Source organism: Talpa europaea, assembly GCF_964194135.1.
Source record: "Talpa europaea genome assembly, chromosome: 10".
Taxonomy (NCBI): domain Eukaryota; kingdom Metazoa; phylum Chordata; class Mammalia; order Eulipotyphla; family Talpidae; genus Talpa; species Talpa europaea.
Window position 1 is genome coordinate 70,390,814 of NC_140077.1, and position 14,573 is coordinate 70,405,386.

The following is a 14,573-nucleotide window of genomic DNA, read 5'->3' on the forward strand; positions in this document are numbered from 1 at the left end:
GCACGTGTGAGTGGGCATGTGTGCGTGCGCGTGTGGGAGGCCAGCAAGGCTTGTGCGCGCACTGAACCCAGCACCTGTCGCCATTAGCCCTCCTCACTCATCAGACCGGGCGAGGTCCCCGGTCACAGCCAACGCACTTCCATGCCATGCCCATCATGTGCGGTCAAGGACAGAAGGCCCCACCCTGGGGGCGGGGGGCCCCCAGCGCCCCAAGGGCTGTCTAGCCCGGGATATGTCACATGTGCCTCCTGCCTGTGCCCACAGGCTTTCCCCCCCACCCGCCCCCAAGTCACGCCCAGGGCTGAGAAGTCCTGAGAAGAGACAAAGGGACACCTTATAGAGAAAAATAGATCCATTTTATTGAGCAGGACACATTAGGACACTGGGGGAGCGGGGGAGAGGAGGCTGGGGAGGGGCTGGTGAAGGCTCCAGTCCAGGGTGGAGAGGGGCAGTGTGGAGAGCGGCTTGCAAGCCTTCGCTGGGCTGGTGAGGGCAGGGGCACTCCGGGTGGCAAGCCTGGTCTTGGGAGGCCAGCAGAGGAGGCACTGCTATTGACAGGGTGGGGCACCCGTGTGCATGGCAGGCTGGGGTCTCCGTGTGGTCGGAAGTGACCCCAGGTCAGGGGCTGGAACTCAAGACTTGCAGAGCTGCCACACATGCAGATGGACAATAGCCACGGGGACAAGAATGTCCTACGTGCTGCGCACCGGACGGCACAGACAGGTGTGCTGGGGGGAGGCGTTGGAGGGCGCTCCATATGGCTTTGCTTGGAGAAGGTGGCACAGCCCGCCCAACTGTTAAAGCTTGTCACCACAAACAACACAGCCACACACCACACGTGGGCCGGGGCAGAGCAGGCAGCTCAGGAGGCCTGGACAGGCCCGCAGCCCCTGGCCTCCATGTGGGGCTCACGCTGGGCCTCCAGGCCTGCCCCAGACACTCAGCTGCTTCTGGCCAGACCCCACTCCTGCCAGGCCTCGCTGTCCCTACTTCCTCCTGCAGGGTGGACGCCAGGCTTGAAAGGGCAGAGAAGAGGTGGACATCTCTCCTGCCAGGAGGGGTCAGGGTGAGTGGCTTCCCCAGTCTCTCACCCTCTTCGTTCAGACTCCCCTGTGGCCCCTGCCCTGGCCCCCCGCCCCTCACCTGGCAATTTCAGCTCCAGCCGGGCTCCGGCATCACATGATGAGACAAACCCCAGCCTGCCCTGCCCGGCAGTGGGGGCCGCCACTGGCCTTGACAGGCACCATGGCCTTGGGACTGAAGTTCCTGGAGAGGAAAGAAAGCCGCAGCCTGAGGAGTGAGCAGGAAGCTGAGTCCCTGGGGCTCCTCTCGCTGTCCACTCAGCCTCCCTCTGCAGCCGCAGAGTGTGGAACCTGCTGAAAGACAGCCCAGAAGGGGCTCTCTGGGGGCGCAGGGGTCATGTCTCAGCACTACGAAGCTATCTGCCTCACTGTAGCCTGAGTCCATCCCCGGCCAGGGAGTGACATACATGGCGCAGCAGACCTCTCCAGTCTCCCCACTGCTCCTTAGCAGTGGATTTCAGTGGATCTGCCTGTTCTGTTCCCCACTCTGTCTCTGGAATCCTCTCACCCCCCCACACCTCTGGCCTGAACCCCTTCTTGTATGTATAAATAAATCTTTGAAAAAAAGACAGCCCAGTCTCTCTCTCCCCCAAAGACACTGGGGGGCCTGACGTTCACGACCACAGGACCCAGTTTCTGCCCCATCATTTAATCTCTGTTCCTTCCCTGAACACCTACCGCCTGCAAACCGCCTGGGGAGGGGGTGCAGAGAGGGAGCCAATCAACCCATTTCGCAGATGGGCAAACCAGCAGCAGGAAGAGTAACCTTCTCGTTGGGGGAGGGGGGTGAAGGGGGCGGTGGTGCAGCCAGAGGGGGCAGCCCCAGCAAGCAGCCCCTCCCCCAGAGTTCTCCCCAGGCACTGGTGCGGGGGGGGGGGGGAGCACCCACTGTTTCCTGTTGGCCTTTCTCAGCAGGGCTGGTTCAGAGCAGCAGGAGGACTTCTCTTTGCCACCAAGGCTCAGGCAGCTGGAGCAGCAGCCGCAGGGCCCTCGGGCCAGGGGTCCCCGCTGCATGGGCACAAGGCTGCCGCTGACACGCAGCGAGCCGCGGACCAGGCAGTTGAGGGACCTGCCTCCGGGGGCAGCGGGCCGGGCCAGGGCCAGGGGGGCCACGCTGTGGTCCGGTGCGGGCGCCTGGGAGACGGTGATCTCGGGGGAGCAGGGGCAGGCGGCGGGGGCGCGGGGCGCGGGCGGCCTGCTCTCCACCTCCGGGCGGGTGCCTGGGCTGTGCACGCCCATGTGCAACTTCCGCATGTGGTGCACCACTGCCGCCGCGTTGAAGGCCTGCTGCGGGGACACACACCGCGCCTTCACCCTCGGCCTGCGGCCTCAAGCCTGAGCCGCTGCTGCTTCAGAGAGGCCCAGGGTGCTGGGGTCTGCGGGCAGCTGCAGGAAGGGACCGCCGGGACAGCAGGCTCCGGTGGAGACTCTGCCCCAAGGGGAGACCCCGCCCCAGGACAGCCGGCTGTCTGGGGACACCGCCATCGTCCCCCCCCCACCCTGCCATCGGTGGACACCCCCCCAGGACAGGCCCCGCCCTCTGGGGTCCCACCCATCAGCACAGCTTCAGGGAAGACCCTCCCAGGACAGGGCCTGCTCCGCTGCCCGGCCACCCTCCCTCCTCTGCCTACCCTCCACTTGCTCTTGGCGAAGTTCTTCTGGATCTGCAGGCTGACTGATGGGTAGATGTCCCGGTGCAGCGCGGTGTTCCCGTCAATCCTGCGGGCACAGGGGGTCAGCTGGAGGGAGGGGGCCAGGGACACTCAGTTGGGGGCCCGCAAGGCTGCCTAGTGGACACCCCAGGAGGAGGGCAGCTAACCCCCAGGACAGCTCACAGGGGACTCTACTTTGGCAACCCCAAGGGCAGGCTGTCCAGTGGGAGGACACCTGGGGCCACCCAGCCTGGCTCCTGAGATCTGATGGCATCCCACACACAGCACTCTCCTGCCGCAGCTGCAGGGAGGGGTGTCTGGGGAGACTTGGGTGCCCCCCTTCTTCATTTCAGAGCTTGGCCAGAGCACCCTCACCTGGAAACCTCTGCAAGGAAGCACCACCTGCCGCTGCCCGTTCCTGCCCACCTTTGTTCCCTGCCTCTCAGCGCTCGGCCGCCTGCAGGCACAGGCACGGCACATGCTAGGGCAGGGGACCAGGAGCAACAGGAGGGCCCAACCCCCAGGGCCTCGACCTCCCAGCGTTGATCCACACCAGGAGGGAGGGGTTCTTGGCTAGCTGCACAAGTAAGTGCGAGATGGACGGGCGCAGGGGCTGCAGGCACAGGGCTACAGGAGAGGCGGTCAGCAGGGGACCAAAGGTGCCCCACTCAGGGCTCAAGTGAGGCAGGACTTCTGGGGCGAGCCTGGCACCCTCACTGGTGCAGTTCAGAATGAGCTGGCAGCTGGGGGCATGCAGCCCTTGGGCCTTGGGGCAGGGAAGGTGTGCCAGGATCCTGGCAATGCAGGTGGGGGTCAAGGTCGGCCAGGCGGGCAGCCACAGAGACAGAGGACCTGCTGCTCAGTCCTGGCTGCCCAATGGGGACAGTGGAGCCCCGGGGTTCTGCAGCACCAGGATTCAGGACTTGTTCACCTACTTCCCAACTGTCTGCTTTGTGACTGTCTTCAGTCCACCTCCCCGAAAGGCTTTGCCCCCGTGCTCTGCAGAACGGTACACGGCTGCCTGCGGTCTCCCGAGGAGCTAGTCCTGGGCCCGTGGGCACCCACCTGCCTCTCTTGGGTCAAAGACAGCTTGCCACCGGAGGACCGGCTGGACCCACGTGCTTGGGTCCACAGTGGCCAGCCAGCCCTGGGAAAGGCTGTGGGCAGGGGCCAGCAGCCCGTACCCCGCTCACCAGGGGTGCTGCAGGGCCTTCTCACAGGTATACCGCTCCTCGGGGTTCTTCTCCAGCAAGTGGCAGATGAAATCCTTGGCTAAGGGGGAGAATCAGAGACAACGGCAAGCCCTGTTTCTCAGCTGATGGAGATTCGCTTCCGCTGGCTGGTGGCCCTGGAGGCGGCTTTAGCTAATCCGCCCAAGAGGCAGTTTTCAGTCTTCAAGGAGAGAAAAAATCCAAACCGCGTAATGACCCACCACCACCCTCCCTGCCACTCCCCAGAGCCTGAGCCGACCCAGCAGACGCTGAGTCACGGGCGCCTGGAGCCTGCACTCCACTTGGGCGTTCCTGGACCCGGGGCACTGGCCCAGGGCAGCCCAGCGGGTCAGCGGATCACTTCCACCTCCACCAGGGGACAGCGGCTCAGCAGGGACCAGGCAGCACAAGGCCGCAGTGAGGACTGACACACGTGGCCTCGGGTTTGCCTGGGCCCCAGAACTGGCCCCTCTGACCAGCTATGCTGCCTCCCGCTGTGGCAGTTGGTTCTGCGCCTCCAAGAAACCAAACGCAGGTGCCTCAGGCTGCAGGCAGGCCATTTCTTTGAACTTGGAGCCGTGGAGATGGGCCACTTTCCCCGCTGGCCCAGCCCTGGGGCGCTCAGATCCGGCCTGTCCCCCTGGGGCACCCTCCGCAGCCTGCTGGGAGCACTGTCCTGTCCAGCCGCCTGTCTTACCTGACTCAGAAATGTCATCCCAGAACGGAGACTCGAACTCGTAGGAGCCCTCCTTGATCTTCTCGAAGAGCTTTGACTCGGAGTCCTCATAGAAGGGCGGGTATCCGCACAGCCTGGGAGGGACAGGTGGCACTGCGGGCCCCTACCCACACACACGGAGGGTGTGGCTGGGACCAGCGTGCTGCAGACCACAGCTGGGGTAGGCATCGGGGACGGTCCCTCGGGACCTGGTCCCTACCCATGCCTCTCCCCGTTCTGCTCCACCCCAGCTCGGTGCTTGATGGACCGTGCACCAGGCGGTAACTTTCCAGATGTGCAGGTGAGAGGGGTGCGGGGCAGGTGAGGGCAGGTCAGGAAAGGTGCTGGTGTGCCTGGGGAGGAGCGAGAGGGAGGCCCAACCGGCTGTGTCCCACTGGCCGCACCCTGACCACTGCACCCACCTTCCTTTTGCTTGGGCTCATGCTGCTGGGACAGATGCTCGAGCTGTGAGCCCTGGGCCTGCCACTCCCCAGTTGGTGGCCGCCTGCAAGCCAGCACCGCAGGCTGTCTAGTAACGGGCAGTGCCAGCTGCGGGCTGGGCCGTGGGCTTGCTCTGAGCACCACTTCTGGAACCCAGCGGCGACCAGCATAGGAGTATGGCACTATGTGCATGAGCATGTGGCCTGTGTGTGCACGTGTGTGGTGTGCATACATCTGCACACAGGTATGTGAGCGTGTGTGTACCAGCAGGAGTGTGTGAGTGCACGAATGTTCGTGTGCATGGCCAGTGTGTGACTGCACAGCTGTGTGCACACACATGAATGTGTGCATGTATGCACGTGCACGAGTGCAGGCTTGAGTGTGCATGTGCGTGAGAGAGCTGTGGGCACATACACCATGGGCTTTGGAGTGGGGAATGCGGGGGGCGGTGTGGGGAGCCGCGGGGGCACAGGGGTGTGGTCCGAGTGCTCACAGGATGTAGGTGATGACGCCGATGGACCAGCAGTCCACAGCCTTGCTGTAGGGCTTCTGAGCCAGCACCTCCGGAGCTGTGGCAAAACCCAGGTGAGTCAGGGCTGAGGACCGGAAAGGCCTTAGGGAGGACTGGGCGGCTAAAAACGGCCCAGGGTAGGGCTGGGGTTTCCCTGGAAGACTGGCCCTTCCTCACCCCCTGGAAGGGTGGCAGCAGCCCTCTGATGGCCACCAGATGGGGTCTCCAGGCTCTGCTCCTCCGTCAGACATAGACCCTGAAGGCAGAGCCCCGTGTGGTGGTGGTCCCAGGCAGGATAGTCCCTCCCAGGGCCTGGAGCCTCCCTGCAGGCAAAGCCTGTCTCCCCACAAGCGAGGGGCCCTGTGACAGCAGTCCCCGGTACCTCAGAGAAAGGGGTGAACTGGCCCCTTGGATGGAGAGAGGGACTGAGCCTCGTCTTCCTCTGATGGGGCTCCCTGGGACAGCAGAGAGCTGCCTCCGCTTGTGCCCCGTAAGGGCCCAGTGCCCGTGGGCTCCACAGGGCTTGGAAGTGACTGCCCACCCTCCTGTGTTCCCACGTCCCAGCCAGCCAGGAGAAGGCTGGCTGAGAGGAGAGGCTGGTGCTGGGTCCCAGGGGTGTGCTGCCTGGCACCCGTTGCTCTTATACTTTGGGGGCCCAGAGGCCACAGGACTATCAATGCAGGGGGTCAAGTCTGGGTTCCTTGGACCCAAACTCAACACTGTGCCTCTGGATACCAACAGTGGGGCCAGCACTGTCCTCCAGGAGAGAGGTGGGCTGTGGTCAGCCCCCGGCATCTTGATGACCCTCGGGTTCGTGATCTTGTCCCTGCCCCTGTCTAGTTGCAAAGGTGGGAGCTCAAGTGCAGGCGGGGAAGTAGGGGGGCCAGGGGATGGTTTCTGAGCAGCTCCGGAGGCACAAGGGGTCGGCTGACCCTGACCTCTAGGAGTGACCACTGCACCCGGAGCATCCTGCAGGCAGTGCGTCACCCTCCCTGATGCTCCAGACTCACCCACGTAGCCGGGGGTCCCGCAGGCTGTGGACATGATCCCACTCTGCTCCATCTTGGACAGCCCAAAGTCTGTGATCATGATCTTCGAGTTCTCCTCAGGGGTCAGGTACAGCAGGTTCTCAGGCTGCGGCCAAGAGCCTTTCAGTGGGCAAGGCAGGGGGACGCCCAGGACAGTTTCCCCTCCTCTGCTGTGCAGCCCCTGGGGTACTGGCTTCCAGCCAGCCTGACTCCCCATCCTCCTCCACTGTACCCTCAGCCCTGCGCCCAGCACACCAGTCGTGCTTGTGGTCCTGGCCTCTCTGGCCTTGAGGCCACTGGGGCAGCAGCCTGGCCTCCCGGAGCCAACCTGGGCTGTGTTTTCAGGATGCCCACCCTGGGCTGATGGCTGAGTGCCCCGGGGCCACCTCCAAGCATGTCACACTCGGGCCCACTGGGCTGTAGCCCGTAGACCAGGCTTCTGAGGTCGTGGACCCTCCAGGGAGAGGCTAGGGCAAGCTGAGCAAGTGTCCAAGACTGAGGCCAGAGGGCAGAGGCCTTGGGGTCGGCCTGTGCCCCGCTCATGGCCAGACGCAGTCCCCCCTGTCCGCACTGCCGCACCTTGAGGTCTCTGTGGACGATGCCGTTCTCGTGCAGGTACTTCACAGCTGATAGGACCTGCCGGATGACCAGGCTGGCGTCCTTCTCCGTGTAGACCCCGCGCTCCAGGATGCGGTCGAAGAGCTCCCCGCCGGAAACCCTGGGGGCAAAGCAGGAGGGCCGTGCTGTGCCCTCTGGGCAGGAGGCAGGACAGGGTGCTGGAGCCTGCCGATTGCTGTGCCACGCCCTGATTAGGGCCCCACAGCAAGCCCCTCATCCCCCTGCGGTCAGTGCCATCCACCCACTCTTGGGCCGCCTAGGAAATGGGGAAGACTCAGACCCAGTGCCGTGCTGGAAGGAGCAGCTGGCCTCGCTGGCCCGGCCCCTCCCAGCCTCGGAGGTGGGGTGACCAAGGCCAGGCCCAGGTGCATCGGGCCAGAGCAGCTGTCACGCCTGGCCTGCCTTGCATGCGGGCTTCCTAGCCCACCGGACATGCAGAGCATCCCCTCACCCCTGCCCCGCCCACACCTTCTCCACATGGCTGAGGCATCCCCAACCCCCTCTCCCTCCCCTGCTGTCTCTAGGACAAGCAGCCTGACTGCTGCAGCCTGAAACAGACCCTGCCATCTCCCCCAGCAGCTCCCTGTGTCCTAGGTCAGGGCCTACAGCAGCCAAGGGCAGGGGATGGGGGGTTCTCCAGTCAGACCGCACCCCATCTGCCCCCCCGCCTGTGTCCACCTGCTCCATGGCAGCAGCCAGGCCCGAGAAAGGGACTTGTGGGGGCCCTTACAGTGCCCCAGCCTCTGGAGATGGCTGTGCAGAGACGGATGCCTGCTGCCCGCCCCTCCCCGGGCAGCATGCCGGTGGCCCGGCTGCTCCAGGTGCCTACCCGCTCCCCCGACTGCTCTGCATTTCTGTGTTGGGGTCCAGGGTCCCTGGGCTAACAGCAGCTCATGGTGTCTCCTGGGAAGTGGCTTTGAGCACAAGAGTATCCCCTGAGACCCCGGAAGCACCCATAGGCCACAGGCTGCTCCACTCTGCACCGAATACATAGCATGGCCGGTTCGTAGCCAGCGGTCCCTTGCCAGGAAGCCCCACTCCGTGCCCAGCCCTGCTCCCCGGGGTGCTGCCCTCAGTGCCAGGGACGTGCTGACTACCACGTGGGCGGCATGTACTGGCTGAGGTGTGTGCAAGTCACGGGTGCAGAGAAGGGGCCTGGGGGCCGCGCTGGCCGGGCCTCACCCTATCAGTTGTGGAGTCACAGGCAGGTCCAGGAAGCCAAGGGGGCCAGGCGTGGGGGGGCGGGGGAAGGTGGGATGGGGTCACGGCTATTTGTGGACTGGGGGGGAATTATGTCAGCAAGCGGCAAGGCTGCGGGTTGTCCTGACTCAGAACTCAGTCCCTGCCTCAGGGGCCTCCCAGGGCCCCTCCCTGGCCATTGGCCGGCTTCCCCAGGTGCTGGACAGTACTCACAGCTGCATGACCAGGTAGTAGTGCGTGGCGCTCTCATAGATGTCCTCCAGGGTGACAATGTTCTCATGCTTGATCCTGGGGGGAGAGGCGGGAGGGGCAGGCATGGAGTACAGCCGGCCACTGAACTTTGGTGCTGGTGGGGGGCCTGGGGGGCACTACTGAGCAGGTGGCCACAAAGGAAGTCGGAGAGACGTCAGAGCCCTGTAGCCCGACTTGTTCTTTTGGTGGGAAACTAATCAGCCTGCCTCCAGGGAGCAAGCATTCCTGTCACCCCAGGACTCTGGGCATCACCCCACGGAAGCTGGAGGGTGCGGCACCAACAGCAGATGATTCTGCCTGGGTGACTGTGGCCTCCAGGAGCCTGGATGGCAAGTGCCCCTGGGTCCTGGGGGAAGGGCCAGGGGGAGGGTAGGGAGGGAGGGCGGGGGGACGGTATGCAGAGCTCGGTTCCGCACCATGAGGAGGAGGCAGAAGCATCTTTGTAGCTGCTTCTGTGGGAGGCTTGAGGTCAGAGACTCCAGCAGGGGCTGCTTGGTCCCTCGGGGACATTTGGTGACATCTGGAGATATTTTTCTCATGGTGACTAGGCACGGGCAGAGGCACAAGTGCTGCCAGCCACCTGCATGGCATGGTTCTGCAGGGCCCCGCAGAACCATCTGCTGCCACATCACCGGTACCAGGGTCCAGGACCTGCCCCAGGGGTTGGTCGGGTCAGTTGGAGGCCAGGCGGGCAGAGGGATTGGCTCGGCGGAGGGCTTGGCTCCCCAGGCAGCGATGCCCGTCCAGGCGGGATCTCCGCGGGCTGCACTCAGGGCCAGTGCTGAGGATCCAGGGTCAGAAAGCAGAGCTGGGTTCAGATCTGACTTGGCACACACCAGCAGGGTGACCACCTGCTCACTCAGATCTGCTTGGCCTCGCCTCCCTCGACCATCTTTCCCAGAAGTGTCATCAGGTTAAGAGAGAGAACGCAGAGCGCTTAGCGTGGAGCTCTGATGCACAAGCAGCCATCCTCTGAAGCTATTTCTAAAAATACAGAGCTCCCATGGCGTGGCTGATGGATTCAAGTGCAATCAGAAGCGGACATGCTAGCACTGATCAATCGATGACTCACTCCCTGGAATCATTCACGGAGCATCTGTGTGCTGGGACGGGCGAGACACGAAGACTGCGCAGAGCATCTGGCTGGCTGTCCGCGAGCCCTGCGTCTCTGCCCAGATCTCCCTGGAGACCTGGCTCCCCGCACCCTGCCAGGCATGCCTGGATGGTGGAGGCCTCAGACAGCACATCCTGCTGCGTCCTTGCCTGCTGCCCCAGGCAGTGGGACCAGGCACGACCCAGTCAAGCTCAATGTCACCTTCAGGGCTCCTTGCTCACCAGCCAACCCACGGCCATCGCTTTTCTCTTTGGAAGTCTTGAGTGTGTCCTCGAGCCTCACCTGAGTCCCTGGGGGGGGGGGGTGTCCATCCCCATCCATGCGGCCCCTTCCTTAAACCCTCTCCCGGCCTTGCTCCTAGAACAAACACGACAATCTTCACCGATGTCCAGGTCAGTGGGCTGTTTGTTCCAGATGCTTCCAGGGCTTCCTCACTAGCTCTTCCCTTGACGCTGCTCCTCCAGCTCCATGTCAACACTGGCACTGCCCTGCCCACTGCTCCCCTCAGCCTACAGACCCCAGGTCTTCCTGGCAGAGCGCCAGCAGCGTGCTGACCACACGCACTCAGCTGAGTGAGCACCCGGCTGAGGGAGCACCCGGCTAAGTGAGTGAGTGTGTGTCCTCTGCTGTGGGACGAGCACTGTGAGGATCTTGTCTCCACGCCAAGGCGGGAACTGTTGAGGAGGTGCTCGCGGCCTGTCCCTGGGGCCCCTGATGCAACGGTCGCCCTGGGCTTTGCAGGGCTGCTGTGGCCTCAGGGCCGCCGCCGGGCTGGTCAGGCTAACTCCCCAGCTTTGTGCCATGTCCTGGACCAGCTCCTCCTGGCCCTCGGCTGACTTTGCTCCCCGGAGCTGCTCGCTCTCTGGTTTCCGCCGTCCGGCTGCCATGGCTGGCGGCTGCACTGACCCCCCTGCCCCTGCCCTGGGGTGGGGACCCCACTCCCCTCTCCCCGACCAGCCCTCACCTGCTCACCTTTTCAGCACGGCAATCTCGTTTTCCAGGCTGCTGTCCCGGAAGGCGGGTGACTTCTTGATGCACTTGAGGGCAAAAAGCTTCCCGGTCACCCTCTGCTTCACTAGGAAAACCTCCGAGAATGCCCCCCTGAGCAGGAGAGCCGGGAGTCAGAGCTGGCGGCTCCGGGGCACCCTGCCTGGCCCTTGTGGATCCCCGGTCATTGTGGGGGTGCAGGCCCAGCTGACGCGCCTGCGGCCTTGGTGGAGACACAGGCACCAGGCGGATCTGACTCCTGCTCTGTGACTGGGGGATGATCCCAGCAACTCTGCTTCCTTGTGGGGCATACCCCACATGGCAAAGCCCTCAGAGAAGCCAGTCACAGGCTTCAGAGGGGCTGGGGGCTGGGATCCGGAGGCCAGCAAACCCTGGGGGCTAGGGTGCTGGCTGAGACAGAAGGGGTGCTTTTCCTGCTCAAGGTTCTCACTGGGAGCCTGGGTATGGGGTGGGCACCGCGGAGACATAGCCCCCTGGGCAGGGCAAATGGGTGGAGCATGGTCCTACACTTCCCAGCACCCCCATGGCTGCCCAGGACCCTGCGTGTGGACAGTGTCTAGGGAGGTTCAGCAAAAAGCTGCCCTATGGTGGGCGATGCCCAGATAGAGGCCTCCGCCAGGGCTGGGGCATCCTGACCAGGGGCCTGTCTGCCCAGGGCTGCCTTGCCCCAGACCTCCTGCCCTATTCACCACTCCCCCTTCCCTGCTCACCGCTCTCCTCCACAGAACTGGCTCCTCTATCCCCACCCCCAGCTCTTGGGCAGCACCCTTCCTGGCCAACCCGGCCACCCCAGCCCCGACTCACGACCCCAGCACTTCCATGAAGATGAAGGTCTTGCGGATGTTGGTGGTCTGCTTCTTCCAGGAGCTGCAGTCCTGCTCTTCCTGCCTCCCCATCACCTCCAGAGTCGAAGCTTCCAGGGATGCTGTGGGAGGAGGGGTGTCAGCGGAGTTCTCAAGGCTCTGAGTACAAGTGGAGAGAAGGAACTCAAGCCCTCCCCGAGTGGCTGGGTGGAAGGGCGTGGACCAAGGCTACAGCGCAGGAGAGGCCTCTGCCGCGGGGCCACACGCATGGGGAGCCGGGGCAGTGGCGGGCACGCCACGCTGTGCCTTGTGCACTGACAGCCAGGCCCCCGGGGCCGACCAGGGTGATGGGTCCCCGCTTCTGGCCCTGCTCCAACCTGCCTACCCTGGCCGGAGGATGGAAGGGTAGGCAGACAAGTGGACACTGCTTCCGCCAGACACAGCACGTGGCTCGGTTGGCTGGGGCAGTGGGCGCCTCGGGCCAGTGTCCATGGGCAGGGCCTGGCAGTGGGCAGCCAAGTACAGGAATGCCGTGGCTGGGCTGCGACTGCGGCTGGGATCACCTCTCTTAAGAGTCTCTGTGTTTCTGTTCCCTCTGAGGGCCTGGGCCCCTCCTTCTACTACTACGCTGCTTCCTACCTGGTGACCTTGCCTGGCACCGTGTGTGACTCAGGCCCAGGGCCACCTTTCCCATGTATGTCACCACCCACAGCCCCTGCCAAGGCCCCATAACAGGGTCTTTTCGGGCAGGTCTGGGGAGGCCTCTGAGTTGGGTGGGGGCTGTGAAGGGGCAGGTGAGAAGGGGCCCCTGTAGGGGGTGGCTGGGGGGGCCCTGTGGCTGTGGAGGTGAGTGGTCAGAGGGGGCATGGAGGCCTGAGAGTCTCTGGAAGCATTAGCCTCTTCTCGGAGGTAAATGGGCAGCACGGAGGAGCTGGAGGAGCTGGGGGTGCCCCCGCTGGTGGAGCAGAGGGCAGGGGCTTGTTCCTGGCTTGGACCTATAGTGTGCAGAGCAAGGAGGCAGCCCAGAGTATGTGGAGGCAGTGAGTAGGCACCAGCGAGTGCCTGTGGGTGGCAGGCTGGGCTGATGCTGGTGCTTCTGGCAGAGCAGGGGCAGGGGAGGTTCCTTGTAGGGTCCTGCTGCCCAGAGTGAAGCCGGCTCTTGGGAGGGGCTCAGCTCTGGTCCACCGGCCCCACTGGCTGGGTGGTAGGGAACGCTGAGTGTCTGGGAGGGAAAGGGAGACTCCTTTGGGTCCCGTGGAGTCCCCGGGGCTTCTAAAGACCTCAGAACTGAGAGGAAGAGCGAGCTTCATGGTGGTGGATAAGAGCAGGGGCTGGAGGCCAGTGCAGGTGGGATCTGCCTCTGCTGGCCACTGGCCAAGTGGCCAGAGGCAGCGCCTGGGCTGGGAGTCTGCAGGCTCACCTGTGGACGGGGCCAGCGCAGGGTGCCATGTGGTGAGCAGACTAGCGCATTGAGACTGCCCCCCCCACCCTAGCTGTGATGAGGAGCCCACAGGGGAGCCCCACTGGAGGACTCTAGCTTCCATGCCAGCCCCAAACCCCACAAGGGGATGGAGCCTGGGGAGCAGGAGGAAGCGCATTTGCCAGGCCTGCCGCCCTGAGCGAGTGGCCCTGGGCAGGAGCAAGACACCACTCTGCTCTCCCCTCACCCACTGGTGGAAAGGGGGCTGGTGCCTGGATGGTTGGGTTGCCAGGCCCCCTGGGGGCACATTCCAGCAGGATGTGCCCACAGTCTCATCCGACCTGGCCTGAGTGGCAAGGGCAGACAGAAGTAAGGCCTGGGGAGGAGCAACGTGACTTGACCCCCAGGGAGGCAAGGCCAGCTCTACCGCCAGGACAGCCACCTCGTGCGTCCGTGGCACCCACTAGAGCTGCCCTCGGGGCTCCCCCTCACCCCTCATCCCTCCAAGAACCAGGGGTTGACCCTCTTCTGCCCCTCTGCCTGTTGACCAGCTGGGGAGGGTCCCAGCTTCCGTAGAGGGCGTCGCAGGGTCCCCATCGGGGTGGCACACCTTGGATGCCACCTCAGATGTGAGGCATTAGCCAGGGGAGGGCTCCTTGGGCGTTGGCGCTGCCCCTGGACGCTGGCCCGCCCTGCAGGCCCCGAGGAGGTGGCTCAGGGAGACAAACTGGCAGTGCAGAGGGTTCTTCAGACCAGCTGGGTGGGTGGCCACGATGGCCGAGCCTCTCCGAGCCTCTCCTGGGCAGACCCCCGCAGGGGCGGTCTGGGCCACAGCGGGGCTAGGGCGCAGGATGGGATTAAAGGGAGGCACCCCCATTCTGTGTCTTCCCATCTCGCAGCCTCAGCCAAAACCCACAGTGCTGTGGGCTGGGGCGTCGACCAGGCAGGGGGGCATCGACCCTTCTTTCTGGCTGGGGACAACGGCTGGACCCTCAGAGCTCCCCTTGGGGGCTCTTGTCTCAGGGATCCCCCTCACCGGCAGATCTGGACTGGCTGTTCCTTCTCTCCCATTCACTTCAAGAGCTTAAAAACAGTATTCTTAGCCCTGTGAGCTACAGGAAAACACAGCTCCAGCCCACTCGCTTCCCAAGCTCTCTGTGCCCGGGGCTCAGCTGTGACTTCAGAGCAGGCGGAGGGGGTGCGGCAGGCCCACGTAAGACAAGGCAGTTCACACCCAGAGCCTGCGAAAGGGGACTTGGGACAATGGGCGGGGCCAGCTCCAGGGGGTGCAGGACAGTGTGGGGGTTGTGCCCTGCCCCCCAGCTCCAGTAGTGCCCTCTGTGATTTCCCAAGAGCATGCCCCCCAAAACAGCCTTCCTGAGGATCAGAGTTCCAAGCAGTGTCCCTGACTTTTCTGGGGTTTGAGAAGACCAGGAGGAGGCCTGAGGGTGACAGCCTGGGGCTCCAGACTCTGGGGGCCTCAGGACCTGGGGGTCAGGACTCTGGGGGTGCTTAGGA

At 64.2% G+C, this 14,573-nt stretch overlaps 1 protein-coding gene across 1 annotated transcript; it reads right to left on the reverse strand.

Annotated features, from left to right (window-relative positions):
* Positions 1-1,009: 1,009 nt before the first annotated feature.
* Positions 1,010-11,728, reverse strand: CAMK1G (calcium/calmodulin dependent protein kinase IG; the record flags this gene model as incomplete). The annotated part of the gene is made up of 12 exons (XM_084245396.1): positions 1,010-1,048; positions 1,144-1,266; positions 1,972-2,369; positions 2,714-2,801; positions 3,928-4,006; positions 4,643-4,755; positions 5,595-5,670; positions 6,623-6,746; positions 7,220-7,358; positions 8,672-8,746; positions 10,797-10,925; positions 11,637-11,728. 11 exons carry the CDS (start codon positions 11,726-11,728, stop codon positions 1,176-1,178), a joined length of 1,404 nt encoding a protein of 467 aa, XP_084101522.1. The 3' UTR covers positions 1,010-1,048; positions 1,144-1,175.
* Positions 11,729-14,573: the final 2,845 nt, after the last annotated feature.